At 40.2% G+C, this 25,572-nt stretch overlaps 2 protein-coding genes across 8 annotated transcripts in view; one reads left to right on the forward strand and one right to left on the reverse strand.

Annotated features, from left to right (window-relative positions):
- The window catches only part of RBL2 (RB transcriptional corepressor like 2), an 80,210-nt gene extending 66,804 nt beyond the window's left edge, over positions 1–13,406 (forward strand). For 4 of the 5 annotated variants that reach the window (XM_053601791.1, XM_053601808.1, XM_053601818.1 and 1 more), the window contains 5 exons: positions 3,004–3,075; positions 3,615–3,720; positions 4,228–4,430; positions 4,925–5,089; positions 11,913–13,406. In XM_053601791.1, coding sequence (XP_053457766.1) covers positions 3,004–3,075; positions 3,615–3,720; positions 4,228–4,430; positions 4,925–5,089; positions 11,913–12,083 — 717 coding nt within the window. In that variant the 3' untranslated portion in view covers positions 12,084–13,406. The remainder of the gene's footprint in view (positions 1–3,003; positions 3,076–3,614; positions 3,721–4,227; positions 4,431–4,924; positions 5,090–11,912) is intronic. The other variant, XM_053601802.1, reaches the window with a different exon arrangement.
- Positions 13,407–13,451: 45 nt separating this feature from the next.
- On the reverse strand, positions 13,452–24,633 carry AKTIP (AKT interacting protein). 3 transcript variants are annotated; one of them, XM_053601857.1, is made up of 10 exons: positions 24,488–24,633; positions 21,590–21,692; positions 19,083–19,288; positions 16,354–16,418; positions 16,166–16,266; positions 15,604–15,692; positions 15,430–15,528; positions 15,229–15,336; positions 14,387–14,447; positions 13,452–14,225 (listed from the first exon to the last, which is right to left on the reverse strand). In XM_053601857.1, the coding sequence occupies exons 2-10, from the start codon at positions 21,629–21,631 to the stop codon at positions 14,118–14,120; spliced, it is 879 nt and encodes a 292-aa protein (XP_053457832.1). In that variant the 5' UTR covers positions 21,632–21,692; positions 24,488–24,633; the 3' UTR covers positions 13,452–14,117. The 3 variants fall into 3 exon arrangements, with proteins under 3 accessions (XP_053457832.1, XP_053457821.1, XP_053457841.1); XM_053601846.1 differs by having other exon boundaries at positions 13,452–14,228; XM_053601866.1 differs by lacking the exon at positions 24,488–24,633 and adding an exon at positions 24,056–24,190 and having other exon boundaries at positions 13,452–14,228.
- Between the last annotated feature and the right edge of the window lie 939 nt (positions 24,634–25,572).

Genomic DNA, 25,572 nt, shown 5'->3' on the forward strand with positions numbered 1-25,572 from the left:
GTATTAAAATCTCCAAATTATTGTTGAATTGTCAGTCTTTGGTTCCTTTCGGTTTTTCTTGGCATATTTTTGTGCTCTATTATTAGGGACATGTATGTTTATAATTGTTGTAGCTTCCTGATGGATTGACCCTTTATCATTATGAAATGTTCCTCTTTAATAACAGTTTTTTGTTCTGAAATCTATGTTATAGTGTGGTATTTATATAATCACAAGTGCATGCACCTTTCTTGTGGTTGTCTGCATATTTCTTCTCTTTTACTTTAAAAAGTATTTTTAGTTTTAAATCCAAAGCGTCTCCTGGGTGGCACCTGTGGCTCAGTGAGTAGGGCAGTGGCTCCATATAATGAGGGTGGCAGGTTCAAACCTGGCCCCGGCCAAACTGCAACAACAAAAAAAATAGCCGGGCATTGAGGCGGGAGCCTGTAGTCCCAGCTACTCTGGAGGAGGCAAAAGAATCACCTCAAGCAACATCAAGCACAAGAGTTTCAGGTTGCTGTGAGCTGTGACGCTATGGCACTCTACTGAAGGCGATAAAGTAACACTCTGTCTTCCCCCCCACCAAAAAAGTGTCTCCTATACATACAATACACCTGGATCTCTTTTTGTATCTAGTCTGACATTCCTGCCTCTTGATCGTATTACATAACTTATTCACATTTAATGTTATGGATGTAACTATATTTACTTCTTCCATTTTAATTTTTGTTTTCTATGTCTTTAATGTCTTTTTGTTCCCTTGTTTTGCCTTTATTGCTTTCCTTTTGTATTAGATGAATATTTTCTAATGTAGCATTTGAATTTCAGTGATTAATTTTTTTTTTTACTTTGTGTGTTTATAGTGTTCTCTAGGGCTTACATCTCTCTTAATTCATCAAAAATCAATTTCAGATTCATACTAAAATTCCAGGGAGATACAGAAGTGTACTTTGTTTTCTCTTTCCTGTTTTCCTTTTTGCCCTTTTTATGGTACGTTACATCCATGTTACAAATCCAACAGTCCATTGTTATAATTATTACTTTACATAATTTTATGACTTTTAAAGGAGCTGAGAGAAGAGTATAGGAGTCATGTCCTTTGCTCAGTATCGCTTTGCTCCTGGTCACCTCCTTGTACTGTTTTCGGCAAGGACCTTCCGTGTGTATATGCACATATATTACTGGTCCAATGACTGCTGTTTAAGAAATATGCCTTTATACTGTATTTATAATTACATAATTATCTACCTTATGTGCTCTTGGCTTTTTCCTCATATATTTAAATTCCTGTATTAGAGTTATTTGCTTGTAGCTTGAAGAAACTTCTGCAGAATTCTTGTAAGTGATCTGTTAGCAGCAAATTCTGTTTTTATCTGAAAATTAACCTCAAAAAATAACTCAAATATTGTGAATATTGATATTTTACAGACAAAATTCTGTGTAACTTTTTTGTACATATTGGTCACTTCATGTTGTCCCACTCTCTCTTAGCTTCTGTAGTTTCTGATGAAGCCAGGTATTTTATCGGGGTTTCCCTATAAACGTTTTTTTCTTGACGCTTTCAGTGTTTTATTTGGCTTTCAGCATTTTTACTACACTAGGTCTGTGCGTGGATCTCTTTAAGTTTATTGTACTTGGAGTTCATTGAGCTTCCTGGATGTGTGATTTTTAATCTGGGAAGCTTTCAGTCTATTTCTTTGAATATTTCTTTTCTGAATCACTCACCCCCTCTCCTTCTGGTTCTCATTACACATATATTGATGTGCTTAATGATGTGCTGTGTTTCTCTGCGGCTCTATTTTTCATTCTGTTTTCTCTCTGTTCCTCAGATCACGTCTCTTTTAATGTTTTGGGTGTTTTTTTGAGTCTCCCTTAGTCACCCTCAGTAGAGTGCTATGGCATCACAGCTACAGCAACCTCAAACTCTTGGGCTCAAGTGATTCTCTTGCCTCAGCCTCCCAAATAGCCGGGACTACAGGCGCCAGCCACAACGCCCGGCTATTTTTAGAGATGAGGTCTCACTCTGACTTAGGCTCTTCTCAAACCTATGAGCTCAGGCAATCCACCTGCCTTGGCCTCGCAAGTGCTGGGATTACAGACGTGAGCCGCCGCCCCTGGCCTTTAATGTTTTCTATTATGTTTTTTCTTTGCTAGTTCAAATGTACTTTTGTTGTTTTGGAGAAAGCATCTTCCTGTGTCACCCTAAGTAGAGTGCCTTGGCGGTCATCACAGCAACCTAAAACTCCTGGGCTCAGGCAACTCTCCTGCCTCAGCCTCCCAAGCAGCTGGGACTGTGCGTGCATGCCACAACATCTGGCTAATTTTTCTATTTTTAGTAGAGATGGGGTCTTGCACAGGCTGGTCTCAAAATCCCAAGATGAAGCAATGCTCCCAGCTCAGCCTCTCAGAGCTAGGATTATGGACATGAACCGATGCACCTAGGCCAAATCTACTGTTTTTCCTAGCGTCAAGTAAATTCTTCATTTCAGTAATTTTAAGTTTTCTATTCAGGCTTTGGTCTACATACCATTTCCCACTATTCTTAATTTTAGTAGATTGTCCTGATTAGATGTCCCTTCATGTGCTATATGCCCTTAGAACCCTTTCCAGAGATTCTTTTTTTTTTTTTTTTTTTTTGAGACAGTTTCACTATGGCACTCACCCTCGGTAGAGTACTGTGGTGTCACAGCTCACAGCAACCTCAAGCTCTTGGGCTCAAGCAATTCTCTTGCGTCAGCCTCCCAAGTAGCTGGGACTACAGGCGCCTGCCAGGGTCCGGCTATTTTTTCGTTGTAGTTGTCATTGTTGTTTAGCAAGCTGGGTTTGAGCCCTCCAGCCTTGGTGTATGTGGCCAGTCCTAACTCCTGAGCTATGGGCGCTGAGCCCATTCCCAGAGATTTTAATGGCTATTTTTTTATATATATGTAACTTTCACTTTTCACTGGGGAGCAGGTTCATGGAACTCCTCACACTTACTATACCAGCAGTTGATGTGTGTCTCAGAACACTCTTAATTTCTGCCAGGTCACAAAAGAAGACAAGTCCTTCCAGAATATTATGCGTTGTTACAGGACTCAGCCCCAGGCCCGGAGCCAGGTAACCACATTTCCCCTAAGGGCTGGAGATAAAGCTTAAAGTCTATGATAAATACAAAACATTAACCATAGTTGATTCTGTGGCCTTCTTCCAGGATGAGCCACCAAGACTCTAAAGGAAGTCTCCAATCTTTTGTTGTTAACAGCTTCATATGTTGATTATTTTAAGTCCTCTTTTCCTTAAAAGGCAATATGAAATATTTGATTGCTTTCTTAACTCAGAGTATAACAAGATAGATGCAAATTATGAAGTTATTTGGGTTCTTTCAATCTCGGTGACATTAATATTTGTCTCTGAGAGGCAAGACCATAGATCTTGGTCTCTAACTTAGAATGACTCGATTTTCTAAGTTGGAATTTAAAGCCAGATAGGCTCCGATGTAAATTGTGGATCTGTTACTAAATAACTGTATGACCTTGGCTGACTTTCTTAACCTCCTACTATATCGGGTTGTTGTGAGAAGCAAAGAACATAGATCGAGACCCTATCTAGGGCACACTCAAAAAATACTAGTTTATGTCCCTTCTGTCTCTCTAAAGGTATATCGAAGTGTTTTGATAAAAGGAAAAAGAAAACGAAGAAATTCTGGGAGCAGTGACAGCAGAAGCCATCAGAATTCTCCAACAGAATTAAATAAAGACAGAAGTAAGTGAGCTCTTTATGGCTTCTTACAAAATAAAATCAGCAGCTTTACTTACTTTTTAAGCCTAGAAGACTAAAGATTACTAAATGAAATAACTATAGAAATGATTGAAGTGTTTTATTAGTGAAGGGTTTGTTGGAACAATATACTAATTCTAAATTTAGTGGCAAAGTAGTCTTTCATTTAGTGCATAACGTTGTTCTTGGGGGAATTAGGTGAGCAGATTCCTGCCTGAGCCCTCCTCTGCGCTCCAGAGTGGTCTGTACTGCCACCTGGAGCTGTGCTATGGAAATGCCGTCCAATTGTGCTCATGTTGCAGGGCTCAGGTCCTAGAAAACTTGGTATAACTAATGTATCCTGTCTGAGCTTTATTCCTTAGTCTAAAGAACAGAGTGCCCATTTACTGTCATTAACCAGGCAGCTGATCATTTTTCCTCTTGGATTTTCCTTTTTAAAACAGCTAGACTAGCAGCCTTGGTGGTTAACAGCCTTTGTTCTACTTTCTGCAGCAAGTAGAGACTCCAGTCCTGTCATGAGGTCGAGCAGCACCTTGCCAGTGCCACAGCCGAGCAGTGCTCCGCCCACACCCACTCGCCTCACAGGGGCCAACAGTGACATGGAAGAAGAGGAGAGGGGGGACCTCATTCAGTTCTACAATAACATCTACATAAAACAAATCAAAACATTTGCCATGAAGTACTCACAGGCAAATGTAAGTTTGACAGGGATGTGGAATCATTTGTTTTACCTGTTCCATATATAAACTAGTTTCACCAATAATCTCTGAGTAAAACTGAGGAAGTCTCTCTAACAGAAGTAATTTGCCTAACCAACATAATTTCTATGTTGTTAAACTTTAAACAAGTACAGTCATATAAGAGACAGGGTTTAAATTGCCCAATACTTGGTGGTGGTGACCTTACAAATTATTTAATGTTCTGCCTCTTGTTTCCTCATATATGAGATGAGAACATAAGGAGTTCCCAGTTAATAGGGTTGCTGTGAGGATGAAATATTAAAAAAAAAAAATCTAATGACTGGCACAAAGCATTTAAAATGTTTCCTACTAGAATGACTGTGTTTAGGTTTAATTGTTGCTAATATATCACTATTTAACATAAAACTACAGGTTTATGATACCTTTTCACTCAATAAAAAAACTTGCTTAGAAATTTGTTAGAAGTAGTAATTCTCTTTTTTTAATAGATGGATGCTCCTCCACTCTCTCCCTATCCATTTGTAAGAACAGGCTCCCCTCGCCGAATACAGTTATCTCAAAATCATCCTGTCTACATTTCCCCACATAAAAACGAAGCAATGCTTTCTCCTCGAGAAAAGATCTTCTACTACTTCAGCAACAGTCCTTCAAAGGTAAGCCTAACATCAGTCTTGGCCTTTACTAACTTTGTGCCAAGCCTACACATTCACTAGAGTGATGGCAACTGCTAGGGAATGGTGACTAGTAAGTCCCAATGGTGCAAAACCCAAGCGTTTTTTTTTTTTTGATTTTTACTTTTTGTTAGAGAACATTAGGGTTGGATATAGGTAAGGAATTTGGATTTATTTTTATTCCACCTTTCTTTTGTGTACAGTTTTGAACATTCTGCCATGAATTTGGAAGTCTGTGTGTATTGTATTTGTAAAGTTTTAATTTTCCAAAATGTTGGATCCCTAAATTGGGGCTCGTCTTGAACTTCTGGCCTCAGGCCTGTTTCTCTATCCTCTGAGACAATGCAGTGTTTGCTATGTGGTGAGAGTTGCCTGAGCCACTCCTAATGGTGGAGCATCAAGCAGCAGCAGGTAAGGGCAGGAGACAAGGTTCTTGAGGCAGATCACTGGGTCCAGAAGGCCTTTCCATATGAGATAGGTATTTATATAGATTGCTTAGAAATAAACACATACATGTGCCAAAACGAAAAGTATCATGGAAAATGTGGCCTTCGGTGTATTAAAGTTATTTTCAGAGGGTTCCACTAGTATGGACAGGACAGCTGAGAGCATGTTAATGATTTATAAATGTATGTTCAATGTACTATTCTTTCAGCTCTTCTGCAGGCTTTCCATTTTTTTTTTTTTTAGTTGAGGAAAACAACTAAAAACCACACAAAAATGTGTTAATGGAGAAACTTTTCCTGTCATAAATTTATAACTTGTTGAAAAATTACTGGAATAGGAAGACCAGATATTACAAAGTTTAACAATTTCAATGATAGTTCTAGTAGGATTATTTGTGAAATATGGAAACAAGTGTAGTGGGAGGAAATGATTGACAGGTCCCCTAAAATTAGACTCTCATCCTATAACCAAGTAAATTCTAAACAGATTAAAGAGTTGAATGGGAAAAAGGAATCATAAAATGATTAAATATCCATTGCAGCCTGTCTGATTATAGTTAAGACTTTCTAAATAGAATAATATATGGGTAATAGACAAGGATGATGAATCGGAATAATTCAAAAAAGGGAGGATCATAGGGGAAAGTAGTAGACAAATAATTAAATGGTCTAAATATACCAATTAAAATGCAAAAACTTTCCAGCTAGAGAAAGTATATACTGCTTGTAAGTAACCTTCTTTAAAAGTAAAATGATAACCTCCTGATGAATACATAAAAGTATATAAAAGGATGATTACATGGCAATAAAAAGGGTCAAAATACTGTATATGCTACACTATGGATGGACCTTACAAACATGAGGTGAACAAAGCCAATCGCAAGGCTATAGACTGTATGGGACGTACTGAATGCACAAATGTGTGGCTGCAGGAGGTGGAGTAAGGGAGGAGTGTAGAGTTTCTGGGCAAAAAGTATATTTCTGGGGTGATGAAAGACTTCTAAAATTGAACAGAAGTCATGGAGTAATGGGTGAATTATATGGTATGCAAATTTTACCTCAGTAAAGCTGAAAGGATAGAAAATTATCACTAATCAAAAGAAAGCTGGAATGATATTAATATTAGAGAAAGTAGATTTTGGAACAAAAAATATCAGTGATAGAAGATAATTCTTTTTCCTATTTATGTCATCATTAGGAAATTGAGTTAGATTTCAACAGAATTGATAGAACAGGGAGAGAAAAAAATCAATAAGGATCTAGAAGATGTAAACATTGTCAACCAGACTAATTAGCATTTGGAAAACACACCAATGGCATCAAGTGCAAACGGAAGATTTGTCAAGATAGACCACATTCTGGACCATAAAATTAATCTTAATAAATTTTAAAGGGGTCTAATAATGTGTCTTCCCTGACCCCAATGGCATTAAATTAGAAATCAATAACAAATCTAGAAAATCCTCAGTTTTGGGAAATGAATCACATATTTCAATAACTGTAATAGAACTAAATAAAAACCCCAAATGCTAAAATTTATGGGAATGCTTATAGCACTCAACATCTGTATTATAAAAGAAGAAAGGTCTCAAATTAGTGATCTAAGATGTCAGCTTAAAGAGCAGGACTGGTTGAAATAGAGAACTGAAAAATCAAGGCAAACAAAAACTTCAGTTTTCTGAAGATTATAAAGAAAACTGATCCACTTCTGTGCGGATTAATCAGGAAAAAGAAGAAATGATACATTACCGATATACCTTAAAAATATAATGAGGGATAAAGAACTTGATGCTAATAAAGGTGGCAATGCAGAGGAAATCAACAAATTCCTTGAACAACATTAACTAATAAAAATCAAGACATAATCCCAAAAGCCTTATATCTCTGAAAGAAACTGAATTTATGTTTAAAAAACCTCCTAAAGTAGACCCAGATGCTTCTCTGAAAGTTCTACCAACATTTCGGGATGAAATATTGCCAGCTCTACACATACCTTCCGAAAACTCAACTCAACTTACAATAAACATTTATCAAAAAATCTATAGAAAATGTCATGCTAAATGGTGAAAGACTGAATGCACTCCCCCAAGTTCACAAGGAAATCCATTCTCACTACTCCTCTTTAGCATTGTCACTGGCGGTCCTAGTATGTGTATTATGTCAAGACACAGAAAAATCATAAATCTACAGAAAGTTACTGAAATCAATATAAGAAAGGTTACAGGCTCACTATATAAAAATCACATACATTTCTATATTCTGGCCATGAACATAATTTTAAAAACACTATACACAGCATTAAAAATATGTGGGGGAATGATAAAAGATGTATGTGCAAGGCTAGACATGCTGGCTTATACCCAGTGCTTTGGGAATGAGGTCAGGAGTTGAAGAGCAGCCTGGACAACATAATCAGACCCATTTCTACAAAAAATAAAAAAGGAGACTAAGGCAGGAGGACTGCGTGAGCCCAGAAGTTCAGCGAGCTATGACTGTGCCCCTGTACTCCCACCTAGATGACAGAGTGAGACTCTGTCTCTATAAAACAAAAAATGAGAAACTAAAGCCTATGAAAATATCTCATTCATGAAACGGAAAATACGATTATCAGTTTTCTCCTAACTGATCTATATATTCAAGCCAATTTCAATCAAAATCCAAACAGAATTTTTCTATAAATTGAACTTAGCCAGACACAGTGGCTCCCACCTTTAAGCATAGATAGCACTTAAGTATGTCAAGATCGAGTTCAAGACTAGCCTGGGCAAGAGTGTGAAACCCTGTCTCTATAAAAAGTAAAAAAAAAATTAGCTGGCCCTGGGTGTTCGTATAGTTCCAACTACTTGGGAGGCAGGAGGATCACTTGAGCCCGGACAGTGAGTTAAGATGACACCACTGCATTCTAACTCAAGCAACAAAGTGAGACCCTGTCTCAACAACATCAATGACAAAAATCACAAACCGATTCTAAAATTTATAGCAAAAGGCAAAAGAAACAGCTGAAACAATTCTGAAAAAGTTGGGGACTCATACTATCTGACTTCAAGCCTTATTACAAGGCTACAATAATCAGACTGTATAGTGTGGGTGAAAAGACAAAGGAATTGAGTAAGGTCTCAGGTTACAAAATTGACATATACAAATCAGTAGCACTGCTACATACCAATAACAAGCTAAGAATCAAATCAAGAACCCAATCTCAATTTCCAATAGCTGCAAAAAATATAAAATACCTAGGCATGTATTTAGCCAAGGAAGTGAAAGATCTCTACAAGGAAAACTACAAAATGATAAAAGAAATTATAGATAACACAAATGGGAAACATCACATTCTCGTGGATTGAAAGAATCAATATGGTTAAAATGACCAGGCTGCCCAAAACAATGTACAGATTTAATGCAATTCCACCAAAATACCATGTCATTTTTCACGTAATTAGAGAAAACAATCCTAAAATTTATATGGAACCAAAAAAGAGCCCAAATAGCCAAAGTGATCCTAAGCGAAAAGAACAAGCCTAGAGGCATCATAGTGCCTGACTACACAGTTACGGGTAACAAAACAGCATGACACTGGTACAAAATCAGTGGAACAGACTAGAGAACACAAAAATAAAGCAATCAACTGATCTTTGATAAAAACATACCCTGGGGAAAGAATACCCTATTCAATAAATGGTGCTGGGAAAACTGTATAGCTGTCTGCAGAAGAAGGAAGCTGAATAGCTTAAGATGGATTAAAGATATGAACCATAAAAATTCTAGAAGAAAATTTAGAAAAAAGTTTTCTAGACATTGGCCTACGCCATAAATTTATAACCAAGACTCCAAAAGCAAATGCAACAGAAGCAAAATAAATAAATGAGACTTACACTAAAAAGCTTTGCACAGCAAAAGAAATAACAAACAGACAGAAGAAAATATTCACAAACTATGCATCTAACAAAGGGCTAATCTCCAGAATCTACAAGGAACACAAACAGATCAACAAGGAAAAAAACAACTCCATTAAAAAGCGGGAAAATGAAAAAAAAAAGTGGGCAAATAATATGAACAGACATTTTTCAAAAGATATACAGACAGCCAACAAACATGAAAAATGCTCAGTATCACTAATCGTCAAGGAAATGCAAATCAAAAGCATGAGATTCCACCTTACCCCAGTCAGAATGGCCATTATTAAAGACACCTGCATCCTCACATCTGCAAAGATATGGAATCGACCTAAGTGACACAACAAAGTAGACCCTCTATAAGTTGACCATGCAAGGTACTGTAACAAACTGGTCAACATATGGCAATGGACAACGTAAGGAACTAGGCCTGCTCTACTGTGTACATGCATGTGGTACATGTCCAGTCTATGAAAATTAGGTCACCTTAAAGGAGGCGGTCAATGTAGGGAGGTGGTCAGCGATGGAGGTTTTACTGACACTCGAAAAATTGAGTACAATGCACCTCTTCAGGTGATGGGTACACTAAAAGCCCAGGATTTCACTACTATACATCCACGTAATCAAACCACTTATACCCTCAAATCTACATCTATAGAAGATCAGTAGAACCAAACAAGAGTCCAGAAACACACATGGCAGTTGACTGAAGAAAGGATAGTCTTTGCAACAGATGGTAGTGGAACAATTGGATATCCATATACTAAATAATAAAAGTTGCCTACCCTTTTATCATAAAAAATATAAAAACTAACTAAAAATGAACTACAGACATAAATATGAAACCTAAAACTACAAAACTTCTGGAAGAAAACAATCACCATATTATTCACCAATTTTTCACATGTTATGGAAAAATTTTAGATATGTCAAAAGCACATGAAATATTGATAATATAGATTTCATCAAAATGAAGAATTTGTTCTTTGTAAGACACTTAAGAGAATTAACAAAAAACAGCCACAGACTATGAGAAAAATCTTTACAAATTCCATATCTGATAAAGGATTTTTATATCCATAACATATAATTCTCAAAATTAAGCAAGAAAACCACCACATGTGGAAGTGGGCAAATGATCTGAACACATTTCACCCATCATATGACTGTCAGAATGGTCAAAATCTAGGCAATGGCAGAAACAAGTTCTGGGAACAATGTGGAATAACTGGACCGTTTACTGGTGAGAATACAAAATGATATGGCCACTCTGGAATACAGTGTGACAGTTTCTCAAAGTTAATACACCCTTACCATCCAGCTAGCAATGCCTTTCCCTAGTGAAATGAAAATTTACATTTATTCAAAAACATGGACACAGCTTCTTTGTCTTGTCCTTGTTACAATGGGGGCCTGTTCACTATAAATTGTGAATATACTTTGCTGTTACTCTGTAAATTAGTCTTTCTCTTTCTCAGTAAAACCTCCTTTCCTTGGTAAAAACAAAACAAGAAAACTAAAAACATGTACATGAATGTTTATAGAGAATTTATTTCTAATTGCTATAAAGTGGGAAACAAATGTCCTTCAACTGGTTAATGGATAAATAAATCTATAGTGCATCTAGATTACCACTTAGTAATAAAAAGGAATTACTGGCAAGGCACAATGACTCACACCTGTAATCCCATAATTCTGGGAGGCTGAGATAGGAAAAGCAAGGCCAGGAGTTGAGAACAGCCTCAACAAGAGCAAGACTCCCTTTTTAAAAAGAAAAATGTGTATGACTACACATGGTAATGTGATGCTCTATAATTATTGGGAAAAAATAAGATTTGTCAACTTGTGCACTCTGGAAATGTACATATCAAAACACCAATGGAGAAGCTTGTTAAAAATAGAAATATTCAGCCCTTACCCAAATAGTCACCTGTCTCAGCCAGCTAAATTAGCAAGATCATATAGTGTTTCCTTTCTCTGTTAAGGATGTTCAAATTTTTCCAGGTGAACTGCTTAACTCATTTGAGATTTTTTGACTGAATACTGAACTATGCGCATTATTAGCATTTTATTTTTATTTTTATTTTTTTTATTGTTGGGGATTCATTGAGGGTACAATAAGCCAGGTTACACTGATTGCAATTGTTAGGTAAAGTCCCTCTTGCAATCATGTCTTTTAAAGTTTTTTTTTTTTTTAATAGTCTCACTTTGTTGCCCTCTGTAGAGTGCGGTGGCATTCGAGCTCACAGCAACCTCAAACTCCTGGGCTCAAGCAGTTCTCCTGCTTCAGGGACTATAAGCACTCGCCACAACCCCCGGCTATTTTTTTTTTTTTCTGTTATTTAGCAGGCCTGGGCCAGGTTTGAACCCACCAGCCTCAGTGCACATGGCCAGTGCCCTAACCACTGAGCAACGGGCGCCCAGCTGCATTTTAAAGTTTTTATGTCTATTTTTTCCTCACCATAGAGACTGAGAGAAATAAACAGTATGATACGAACAGGAGAAACTCCAACTAAAAAGAGAGGAATTCTTTTGGAAGATGGAAGCGAATCACCCGCAAAAAGAATTTGCCCGGAAAATCATTCTGCCTTATTACGCCGTCTCCAAGATGTAGCTAATGACCGAGGTTCCCACTGAGGTTAGTTTCTTGTGCTGAAACTGTCTCTTCACAATTGTTTGGTAGCATCACTTAATGCTTCTAGACTGTGGAGCTCTTTCCCTTAATCCAGCCAGTTAATTATAGCCTATTAGTAACACGAAAGGACATTTTTGTGAGAATTTGGATTGACTCCTTCCAGTACCCGTAGGATATTTTCATTCATCCAAACTGCCTTTTTCCCTGCCACTTCAGTGCTTACCATCAAGGCTGCTTAGAATCCAAACTTGGATTTCTTTTACAAATACTACAGAGAACAAAGCGTACTGAAATATAAGAGGTCTCTGTTAACACACTCCAGCAGATGGACTATATTTCAAATTCATTCCTGTTTTCTGGTCAGCTTTAGTCCTTATGAAAAGCAAAACAAAAATTAGGTATTTTGTCCTACAACAGTGGTAGGAGGGTGAGGTTTCTGCATTCCCAAAACAGAACGAAGGAGGGCAGGCCCCGATGTGGGGCCGCAGGGCTGTGGCCCGGCTCTTCTGCCCCCTGTGCACTTCTTCCCTTTCCCCGTTCTGTGTGGTGCAGTGCTTGATTTGTGCAATGTCTGAATGAACCTGTATAAATGGTGGCACTTTAGGGCTGTAAAATGCATGATTTTGTAACCCAGATTTTGTTGTACATTTGTGATAGCACTTTCTACAATGTGAACTTTATTAAGTACAAAACTTCCAGGCTAAACATCCAATAGTTTCTTTACTGCTTTTGTACTTTTTTTAAACTGTTAAAGCCCCTGTAGCCACTTTTTGGGCATGTGTTTTAAATTTTCCAGTTTTTTGTTGTTATGTAGGGATCAGCTGGCTAAGTAAAGAATTTAAATCAAGTTGAATTAAGGGGATTAATATGAAAAATTATGACCTCTTCCTTTAGGAGGTAGTTATCACCTTATAGACATGTGTCTATAAGGTGATATGTTTTAAAATTTTGGGGGTGTATTCCTGGCAGTTTAAAAAAATAGGTTGGAGAATTTAGGTTTTTATTAGTACATAGTACCATTTATACAAATTAGAAAATGTTATTTAACAGCCACTGAAATATCTATATATCTTTATTAATCACTATTGTTCCAGCAGTTTTAAAGTTGAATTAATCTTATTAGGGAGAAAATTCAATTATAAATTGAATCAGTATAAACAAAGTTACTAAGTAACTTCATATTGCTCTGAAAGAAATATGGAACTTACACTGTTCAATTAGAATAGTGTTCTGCAAAAATATTTATAAAACTTCGCAAGATACTTACTGCTACTGTAATTTTATATGAAGATAAGTGTATTTTTCAATAAAGCATTTATAAATTAGTCTTTGTTTAGTTATACTGAGAAAAGGGTATTTAATTTTCTATATAAATGACAAAGAACAATCCTTTATTGGTTTATTTTGTCTCTACTAAACACATTAGTCATTCATCATTTAAATATCTGACTTGATTAGAAACTGTTGTAACACTTTTTCTCCCTCCTACCATAAAAATACAGTAAGTAATTTGCTTTAAAAAAAAACAACTATGAACAAGCATTCTGGTTTTTTCTCAACTAATATCTCAGTGATATCAGTTGATAAATCATAAGACAGCAGGCTGAAGAGTGAGATTCAAACAATCTTCCACTTAAAAGTGCTGAATTTGGAACCTGCTCTCTAGACCTCTGTTCTCCACTTCTTGACATATTTACAGCTGGAATCACTGATCAAACTTTTAAATAGTGCTTAGTTTAAATGAATGCAACTTACCTTTAGTATTATATTCAGAAAAATACTTAAGCCTCAAGGTCCCCAACAATTTGGAGTACTGAACTAGATAACTACCCTAAGACACTCCTGACAGAAGTAACGTATTATTACTTAGAGAGAGGTTTCCAAAACCTGCTGTTAGAACCTGTGCATACATGGAAAACACTGATCATCAGTCATTATTCACACAGTTTTACTCTTCCACAGTCCTTTGCCATTGGTCAGCTTTAACTAGGCCAGAGTCCAGCAGGAAAGTGCATGGTGCACAGATTCACCATCTCTTAAGTTGCTACTGTTTTCTCTTCTTTACTGAAAGGTTGTACTGAGCCAGGCTTTACCCATGACAGGCCAGCAACATGAACACTTTTATTGTGCTGTTCTTCAGGCTTCTTCTAGGCACAATCAAAAATAGATATTAAAAAAAATGATTGATGAAGAAACTTCAGCGCTGTACAAACTTGTTTGCCAAAAAGTTTTTTGTATGTAAAGACCAATTTCAAATGAAGACATTTTAGAAAAGAGAGTTGGCCGTTTCAAAATGGTTACCTACTTTCTGAGTCAGCATCTTCTCTCTGGCTTCATCGTGTACAGAAGGATTCCATGGAGAAAAGCTTAATGGAGAGAAAAATATTAATGTAATGGGTTTTTATTTATTTTTTGCTTGCTAAATGTGAATAACATCAATATTTAAGCCAATTCCCCTAAAAGTAGCATTCCTTGTTAAGGAGTAATCTTTAAATAATCAGTTGTCAACATGTATACTGTAGACATCATCTCATATAAGTATCTCACATAACCCCTGAAGTACTATTATTTAAAAGTTAAGAAGTCAAGGTACAGTAAAATTAATTTCTCACAAGTACACAAGCTGACCAGCCCACCTGCTGAGTCCAAGCTCTTAACTCCACCTCTCCAAGCAGTGCCAATGTTGGCAGGGAGCAAAAGCACCAATTCTTCAGTTGTCAATACCCCTCCAGGTACTGTTCCCCAGGATCAAGTATCACAGTGCTACAATAACCTACTACTTTCATATGATTCAGTTTCTTTCCTTTTACCAAATCTGAATGTCCACGTGGGTTTGCCATTTTGGGGTGGCGGGGTGTCTCTATCTAAAATTTCCGGCTGAAAAATATCCTGACATGTCAATGAATGGGAATGTTACAGAGATCCTTAGGGAAGTCAGTCACTAAACAAGTTGCTGTTGGCACAAGGTGTCAGATGCACAGATTTTCTTTAAGAGCCTAAAAGGTATCAGAAATTGAGCTGACACCAAGCTACAAAGGATATAAGCGAACAGCTGTGCCCATGCCTTTCAATCCCATTTGAAGACTACCTAGAAAATGGAAGTAGCATGCTGGACAGGACAGGTCATCCAGATGATGTGCCACTTACCTAATTGCATAGGGGTCTTCTATTTTAGGAAGATCAAACAAATGAGCAGTGCACACCTTAACACTGTCAACCACTTTGCTTTTAAAACGCTGAATATCTTTTTCATACCTGTGTTAAAAGTTTAAATCAAAAAGTTACCAATTTAATCTATTTAGCTGCATCTTCAAATTTGTCTTGAATAACAAAACAGAAGTGACATACAGTACTGCAGCCTCTGGGTTTAGGGGGCTTGTGGTATCGATCTTGTAGAAAACTCTCCTTGCATACATTAATACTTGCCAAATATGATTATGGTTCCGCCTAAAGGGAAACAGCATCATTACTGAGGCTTCCTCCTATTGTATTATGTCAACTAAAAAACACATACTTACTCACCTCCACTTTGCAAATGCTCTCTTCACATCCAGTTCACCTGAGGTGGGATCAACCAGCGGGTGAAAGACGGGAATATCAAACACCAAGCGCTGTATTTAGAGAAAGACAGACACAGACTTTAATGGAAGCAGTAGAGCTTATTAGCCCATAGAGATAGTAGTAAATGGAGTTTTAGGAGGTAATCATGGACATAAGGTAATCATGTTTACAATCAAAAAGCTGCCTCAAGAAGGACACTTAACTACATTTACCATCTTCCTGTAAAAGTAAAGTTTGCAATGAAGCGGGAAAAGCCCTTCTCCTCCTCCACAGCACAACGGCCATCACTCCCACAGTAAGTGCTGCAGGCCAGCATCTGGCCTCATTTGCACACCCTAAACAGAAAGCTAAAAGCAAAGGATGGCATACCCGGAGCCACAAAAGAAACAGATGCCCATGGAAAACTATTGGGTAGACAAAACAGTTTTGGAATTTGAAATCAGGAAAGTATTAGGAAAGACCTAAAGAAAGCGTAAGCCCCTCAAGCTGACCCACAAATGAAGCCAGACTATCTCCAACTCACTGGACAGTCGCCATCAGGATAATTATCAGGGATGTAAACTGTAAACTTAAACACTCCATCTTGATAAAGTCCATGCCGTATGAATATCACTCCAAACCACACTGTGGGAAACAATAAAAATGGTTAAGGCCTACATTTGTGTGAGAGGAAGCAAGCATGCTATAAATAAAGAGTGGTCCTTGTCTTACTTAATGCAGAGCGGTAAGAGGGCTGCACATAGACCCCTGGTAACTTCTGCTTCACAACCAAGGTACTAAAACAAAAGCAGAATAATTAACTTGCATGGATATAAATGACACATACTGATCAAATCACCCCACATTCATTTTTTGAGACAATGAATGGTCCTGTATAGCTGATGCTCAAACCATACAAGCAAGTTATCACAATCTCTCACCTGACATAGCTCTGAGCAACGACCTTGACTGCTGCCTACTTGCTGGCTTCCTTACAGTTCACAGAGCACGTGTGAGCCAACAAAAAAATGCCCCATGTTAAGAAACTAAAACCACACAGGGATACACAGGATCAGCTCTTCCTAAACATCATCTTGGAAACCAGCTTGTATACAACTCTGAACAATGCAACCTGAGGTAAACTCTGGATGTTAAGTTTAAGGTAAAGAAAAGTGTTTATAAAATTCCTGCCTTAGTACCCCCAGGTGATAGCTCTCACACACACGTTCAAAACTGCTTTTCAATACAATTTTAGGTAACTAAGAACAAATCAAGATTTCAAGGACTTGCTGTCACTTAGTTGTCATTTTTAGTGTGAATCACTAGTACTCTGGTTTCTCTTCAGACTGTATAAATCTTTTGTAATTTTACGTTTGAAGCCCCAGGTCCCACAACAGAGGACACTGTTAAGGGATGCTGCGTTTGCTTGGTGAGGACCCCCACTGTAGACACCTAAACTCTGGGGGCCATGCTAGGGAGTGTGAAACTGCTAAAAACCAGGGCAGATAAATACGCTGAGAAAGCTTTCTCTGGGAACTAGTCATCCACCAACAGCTATTCTGCCCTGTTCCCTGCAACTGCAGCTATGGACCTAAAAAGACAAGCCTGTGACCAGACCAAGGGCCTGAAAACACACTAAACTTCCGAATTCTGTCAGGAATTCTGTCAGAAACTAGTTTATTTGGCCTTAGTTTATTGTTTTTATTACTTATTTGCCATCACAATCATTTTAATTTATTCCATTTTTAAGTCACTAAAGCAAGTCAACAGCAACATGGCTGTCAACTGTATCTCCTGCAGTGACTTTTGTCATAAAAGGCAATTCTATGTTCTAATATCGGCAGATTTGATCACTACAATAGAAGCCTGTCCACCTCACTGACCATCCACAAACACAAGCCCTCCATTATAAAGCTAAAGGGACCATTGCTACCAAATCACACCCAGCCACTTACACTGAGGCCTCTGACCATTTCAACATTAGTACACTGAGGGAGGAGTCAAGGACTTCATATACACGTACAAAGGAATTTTTAAGTGACAGAATTAAGAATTACTCATTATCATATCAAATGCCATCTCATCTGATCTGTGTACAATCTGAGCCCAGCTCCTGTGCATGCTGGGGTCTCTCTGTAGAGGCTCAGCTCCCTGCGCTTTATAGACAGGTGCAACTTCAACCCACCTGCATACTCCTATGCCTCACTAGGTTCTTACTTCCATGGAACCCAAATCTTTGTTAACTTCCCTATGATTGCCAAGTCCTGTCTTTAGGGTCACTTGTATGACAGCCCTTCAGATACATGAAGACAGCTTTAATAAGTACGTAAGAGTTCTCGGGTTCAAACTCGGCCCCGGCCAAACTGCAACAAAAAAATATAGCCGGGCGTTGTGGCGGGCGCCTATAGTCCCAGCTACTCAAGAGGCTGAGGCAAGAGAATCGCCTAAGCCCAGGAGTTGGAGGTTGCTGTGAGCTGTGCGATGCCATGGCACTCTACCCAGGGTGATAAAGAGTACCAAACATAAAAAAAAGAGTTCTCTTCTCCAAGCCAGCATTACAATTCCTTCAATTATTTATCCCCTGATCACCCCCTCTAGAAGGTCAGAATGCCTCCTACATGGTGATAACCAGAAACAGAACACAGTCATCCAGATGAGTCTGAACCAAGACAGAACAGACTGCCACCCTCCCACTGTCCCACCCTCCAACACCTCTTTAGGTGATAAATGCCTTACTTCATATAAAGCAGCAGTTCTCAACCTGTGGGTCATGACCCACAGGAACTGTATTAGAGGGCCGCGGCATTAGGAAGGTTGAGAACTACTGATATAAAGGAAGATCAAATTTTAAGTTACTAAGTTCTTGGTCTACAGCAGGTTTTTAAATTTAATCTGAGTTTCTTCATCTTCTTACTCTTCAAAACAGACATGGAAATTAAAGTACACATCTGCCTTTAAATCTGATCCACCCAAACTCCAAGTAAGAATCATTATATTTAAGAGAGCATACTTATATGACATCACCTATGTCTTAAGGGTTCAAGATTTTTTTTTTTTTTTTTTGAGACAGTATTGCTCTGATGCCCACGCTAGACTGCAGTGGTATCATCATAGCTCACTGCAACTTCAAACTCCTGGGCTCAAGCGATAAGCCTCACGGTATCTGGGACTGAAGGTGCATGCCATAAGGCCTGGTTAATTTTTCTTGAAGGGTCTTGCTCTTGCTAAGGCTGCTTTTGAACTTCTGGCCTCAAGCAATCCTCCCGGAGTGCAATCCACTGCACCTGGCCAAGAAAGACTATCACCAGCAAGAGCCTCTATAGTTCTATATTTGTTAAGGGCTAATATTGGAGGGGGATAGGTTTGAGCTTTAAGATTAAATGACTGAGTTCATCAGAGTAAATTTAATTTTTCACCTTCAAGGATCATTCATAATGTAACCAAACAGTTTAAGAACTTACAATTCTGCAAGAAGAGAGTATTCCAAGTAGAAGGGTCCATAAGAAGCATGTGTGCCATTTGTGGACTGTGCTGCCGGGGCAGGAGATGTAGGCTTAGTTATGGGCAAAGCATTTTTGGGAATAGAAGGCAGCTGTTTCTTTGGCCCAGTTCGTGGAGGGCTGGTTTTCACGTCCCCTGTCAAAGTCTTCTCTTCACCATCAGATCGCTATTCAAGATGGAGTTGTGAGAAAATTTGTTATGATTCTTAAGTCACAAGAGTACAGTATTAGCTCCATGACGTAAAAGCTGGAATTACTCTTTCACAAGGACATTTCAACAGCATGATCAAGATGACCTGAAAGTCAGGGGCGGCGCCTGTGGCTCAGCGGGTAGGGCGCCGGTCCCATATGCCGGAGGTGGCGGGTTCAAACCCAGCCCTGGCCAAATTAAAAAAAAAAAGATGACCTGAAAGTCTTCTGAACAGGCTGGTCACATAAAGAGCAGACAAAGAAGCAAGACTAAATCATTAGGGAAACTCTTTAATTAGGTGCACCCTATGTAACAGGCGTCCTCCAATTTTTTAAACAGGGGGCCAGTTCACTGTACCTCAGACCGTTGGAGGGCTGGACTATAGTTTAAAAAAAAAAAAAAACTATGGGGCAGCGCCTGTGGCTCAGTCGGTGGGGCGCCGGCCCCATATACGGAGAGTGGTGGGTTCAAACCCGGCCCCGGCCAAACTGCAACCAAAAAAAAAAATAGCTGGGCGTTGTGGCGGGCACCTGTAGTCCCAGCTACTCGGGAGGCTGAGGCAAGAGAATCGCTTAAGCCCAGGAGTTGGAGGTTGCTGTGAGCTGGGTGAGGCCACGGCACTCTACCGAGGGCCATAAAAGTGAGATTCTGTCTCTACAAAGAAAAAAAAAAAAACTATGAACAAATTCCTATGCACACTGCACATATCTTATTTTGAAGTAAAAAACCAAAATGGGGGAAGAAAAAATACCCAATGTACACAGCCCTACTATGAAACTAATTTGGGACTCTCACATGAAAGCTATAACCCAGCTACAACTTAACAATAGGGGGAAGTGGGAAAGGGGTGGGTGGGTAGAGGGAGGGGAATCGGTGGGATCACACCTGTGGTGCATATTACAGGGGTATTTGCGAAACTTGGTAAATGTAGAATGTAAATGTTTTGGCACAGTAACTGAGATAACGCCGGAAAGGCTATGTTAACCACTGTGATAAAAATGTGTCAAATGGTTTATGAAGTGAGTGTATGATGCCCCATAATCATATCATTGTATACAGTTATGATTTAATTAAAAAAAAAAAAAAACCAAAATGGGAACAAATATAATCACACCGCCTCATGTGGCCCGCGGACCGCAGTTTGAGGACAATATCATCAGTATTCACAGGATTAACTGAAACAGAGAAAGCAGTGGTTTCTATTAGTGCCTCCCATACAATGGCATGGGGTTACTAAACAATTAGATGTATAAGACTAGAAAAATCCCCTTGCACTTAGATTACAGAAGGTCAGGTGCTAAGAAGCTCAAAACAAATAATATAGATGACAAGTTAGTCACTACCTGATGTTAGCACTTGGGTTAGAAGCAAAGAATGAAAGTATTCTCTCACTTGCTTATGTCTGATTTTTATCTTGTCCCTAAATGGGTATGTTTCCACATTTAAAATATCACCAGAGCATAAACTGTCATCCTTAGTCAAAGACAAAGGTTCACTAAAAGAGTCAGACTAAACTACCATCTCATAGGTACTTCTTTGGCTTAAGTGCAATCAAAGACCTTATTTAGCTATATTAAAAAGCATAGGGAGGAGAGAGGGGGGAAGAGATGAGGGAGGCGGATGGGTGTGCTCCCACCTAATGGGCACAATGGAAGGGTACAGGGCATCTCCTGGGTGCAGGACACAGCTACAACAAGGGACTTTACCTAGCAAATGCAAACTGTGACCTTATCATTTGTATCCTCATATTAATCTGAATTTTTAAAAATGTCATGTGCATAGAAAAAATAGTGGTGTTCTTTCAGAGTGGGATTACGGATTTTTATTTTCTTATTGTTTATATATTTCAAGCTTTCCTAAAATAAAAATGTATTTTTAAAAAATCATTTTATTTAGAAAAATTAAATTAGGGCCCCTCAAGTCTGACTTGATTACATTGGACTGGCCTTTCTCAAAGCTGTTTTAACCATAGAACCTTGACACTTAATAGAAAAACTACTATAACTCTACATCACAAATGTCATCATGTGTTAATGTAAAGAGCTGTGATAACTAGAACAGTTTCTGAGATGCCGTCTCAGTCTCAGAAACTGATGTTAACAAGATACTTCTCAAAAGTAAAATCTAAACTAGAAAAAACAAGTAAAACCTAAACTAGAAAAAATTTTCTTAAGAGTATAGATAACGTTGGTATGGATTATTTCAGCCTGTCTTCTGACCATCTTTTCTGACAGAAAAGCAAATGGGTTTCCTTACTAAGTTTATTGGCTATACCTACTTTGCGTACAGAGCTTGTAGACATGCTCCAGAAAGGGTTCATAACTTGTACTCCAAACAAAGAAATTCAGTGGTCTGTGTTCCGTCCTCAGCATTCACTTTACCTTTGATGATAAACATAGAAACATACCAACACCAACAGTTTAATAAGACTTCTGAATGATTAAGAAGTATGATACCTTAGAACAGTATTTTTCAACCTGTTTTATTTCATGACACATTTGAACCTATAGTCAAACTTCTGTGGCACACTTAAATCATGTCGATCAACAACAAGAGTGAAAAAAGAACTGCGCTTTGAAATTCTTTCAAAAATAATTTAATTAATGATCTTTAAAATTTTTCATGGCACACCTAAGATCCTGTCACAGCACTCCAGTGTGCTGTGGCACCCTGGTTGAAAAATCACTGCCCTACAGATACACATATAAACTATATGTTATATACTATTAAAGCTGCCTGGGAAAATGTTTTCAGGCAGCTTCAGAAATAGTTTCCTTCTACATCCTCTTCTGGAAGTTTCTTTTGCACCTTTAGATGTCTACAAGAATCCGAGCACCAGGTCCCTCACCAGGATTCAGAATATTCAATGACACAGATCACCTTTTGTGCCAGAAATTCAGAAAATACAGACAACAGTTGATACTGGCATATTTAGGCATTTAACTAATGGGAAAGACAAATTCAGAATGCACTGTACCCACACACACACAAGCTGCATCACAGTTCCCAGGGTTATGGGAACAAAACATAAAGATCCAAGATGACTGATTCAAAAAGTTGTCTCAACTCATTTAGGTACAAAATAAGTCCTCCAGTAAGGCTAGTAGCCAAAGAAATAAAAAAAACAGAGAAGGTAGAGTCACTAGGGAAAGAGGGGGGTTATCTGAGTCCTGTCAGATTCTGGAGAAACTGCCTTTTTCAATTGCTAAAATTACAGGAACTCTACAGGAATTAGGCATTAAAGGAACTGCCAAGCAACAGAAATGCCGAAGAGGAGCCCCAAAGAGACATTTCACACACACAGAGATCTTTAACCCCAATCTCCAAGTAGTGGCTAAGAAAGCATGTCTCAAAGGTCACAAAGTCAGTGGGTCATTTGCTAAAAATATAAAGAAGCAAAGGAAAAGCTGCCAAGCCCAGCTCTAAGAACAGCAACTTCTCTGCTCTGGTGCTCTCAGCCCAGACTCTGGTACCCTGAAAGCAGGGCTCCTTCTCTACATGCCTACTTGCACCAATCACAAGGCTGAAGGTGAAGAAGGTCCAAACTTAGTAACATTTTCCTAAATCCTTTTTTTTTCTTTTTCTTAAATTCTTAAGAAGCAAATCTTTAGCAGACCACATACCAAATGTCCCTAATCAGTAATAATTTGTTTTCTCTTGAGAGCCTATGACATCCATGGGTGGGTACCAGGACTATCATACCTTACCAATGCCTATTACTGCTATTTTGCTTTCCAAGAGATAATGCCACCCAATAATTAAATCACAGGAATGTGGATCCTTGTTTTTCCACTAACATGTTGACTTACATCCAGTAAGTGCCAACAGCTCTGTGAAAATCTACATTTAAATTTAAAGGTGACTAGGACACACAGAAAATAGTTAGGACATCAAAAATTATGGGGGTACATTGCTGTCTGTCCCAAATGAAAAAAAGCTGATCTGTGTCATTGAATATTCTGAATACACTGATTTGCAGATCTAGCAGCAATATGCAGAAACCCACTGTCCTCTACAGGGAACATCAACCCCTTGGTGTTCCCCACCACAGAAATTTACTGGGGTGGAGCAAAGTTGTAAACTCCCAAGTCTATAACACGTTATGATCCTATGACTTCACCTTTAAGAATCCAGTAAAACGTGCCCCGAATTCTTCCTGTATTAAGCAGGAGGTATCCTCTATTGCTGCCCCACTTTGCAATGCATCTTTTAATCCAAGTTCAGCAGCAACATAATCACGAGAAACTGCAGCACACTTTTCAGGAATTAACTACACCATCGTATCTAGTCTACCACAGGCAAAGCTGACATGTTCCGGTAAGAATGACATATATGGAAGGAAGGCACAGGCTACATCCTTGTAATCGGGAAACAATTTTAGAATTTCTGCCGGTTTGGCCCCGAGAACAAAACATGAATTGCACTCCTCTCTATAACACGCAGCTGAAAAGTCTGGTCTTCGGCCTGTGCAAAGGATCCATCCGTACATGGCAGAGCTAAAACAGAGGTGGAGACTACTGTCCCTCCTATGTGCCTTGGTACCTCCACAGGCACTAACTTAATACATGGCCCCGAAACAGGATTAAGCAATTCCATGTAAAGAGGTGACAGGGCAGAGCCTGGAAAAAAAACGAAACACCCCCCGGCCAGTCTCGCTGGGGACAGTCAAGACCGGCAGCGGCGGACCGGCATCCTCGCCCCAGGCGGAAACCCGTCTCTTAGCACGCAGGTAATCTGGACAAACCTGTCTCGAGGTGATGCAAGGAGGGGGCCACGTCCTGGCTTCAGAGCTAGCTTGAGGCCGGCCCGGGGCCCCTGAGCCCCTTCAATGGGGGGCTGAGGGCCTCGGGGGCTCGGGGACGCCCCCCTCAGCCAGTGCCCGGAGCGGGAGACCAGAGCCAGGGAGGGCGGGACCGAGACCCGGCGAGCCAGGGCGGACCGCCTCTCTGCCTCGGGCCGGCCCGCCGGGCGAGCAAGCGCCGCAGCCCCCACTGCGGCTCCGAGGCGGCCAGCGCAGCAGGTGCCTGCAAACGCGCACAGGTGCCAATCTGGCCTCAATGTCCCAGCGCGGCCGCCGTCGCGCAGAGTGGCGAACGCCTGACAGGGCAGACAAATGCCGGGCCCGAAGAGGCTGGCGGCCCTGATTCATTAGACTCCTCAGACCTCGAGTACCTACCAGCCTGCAGGGCAGTACGCCTCGCCGCGGTGCCCTCAAGGCAGAGCTCCCGGCTCCCGAGCGCAGCCGCGGCCCGACAGCATCTCCTGCCGCTGCACCAGCCCGGCCCCTGACCGCTCCCCGCCCCGCCCTGCCCTGCCCTCGGCGTCAGGCTCCGCCCCCCTGCCCCACACCCCTGGACCCAGACGCTTCCGCCCAGCCTCCCGGCGCCAACTGGTTCCTACACCTGCCCGTCAAAGACGTTCTTCCGGGAGGCGATGGGACGACCACACTCTGTCCTGCCAATCAAATTAGCTCTGCTCGGGCGGGGCCGCACCTGACCCTCCCCTTACGTAACATCGCCCGGGACGCTCAGTCTCTGAAGTATCAGCCCATGGGGAGGGATGGGCGGAAACAAACAAGCGCCGGGGCATAATTGGTCACAGCGTCCGCCAGTCATCATAGAGACCCGCCCACCGCGCAGTTGTTCAGGGAGGCGGGGACCGCGTGTCTCTGGCCGGTTATCCATCCAGGTCTGAGATCCCAGCCGAGATTCCCTCACGCGGTCGGTTATGTGGAGTCCCGCAGGCTGGAACCGGCTGCAGGAGCCGTCGGGTCGGAGACCGCTTGGCTAACTTTGAGAAACATCCAATTTCTACATTAGAGAGCGTAGAGACAAGGACCGAAGGGAGGTCCCCGCCAAGGCATGCGGGGGCACTAGCAGCCAGAGGAGACTTTTAAAAATGCACGTGGGCCCCAACCCATAGGACCTGGATTCCACGTGTGTCATAAACAAGACCCCTGGTGCATGCTGGAGCGTGAGAACCTTTGTAGCTCCTGGGGTTTTGTTTTTGCCTCTTAAGCCCTCAGTCTGATCTCCCATCTCCTTTCCCTTGGGGGCCTGTCTCCAGCCTAATTCCGTGAACGTGGCCTTCCAAGCCTTTTCTTACAGTGGTGCCTCCCTGTAGGGATGTCCCTCCAGTCTCTGACACCACCATCTTCAACACCTGTGATAACCTGCCCCCGCCAAATTTCTTTCCGCTCTCTAGACACCAGCAGCACTGACCCGGGTCTGTGACACCACATAACAGCGTCTCACACTCGGA

This window comes from Nycticebus coucang, chromosome 2, assembly GCF_027406575.1.
Source record: "Nycticebus coucang isolate mNycCou1 chromosome 2, mNycCou1.pri, whole genome shotgun sequence".
In the NCBI taxonomy this organism is placed as follows: domain Eukaryota; kingdom Metazoa; phylum Chordata; class Mammalia; order Primates; family Lorisidae; genus Nycticebus; species Nycticebus coucang.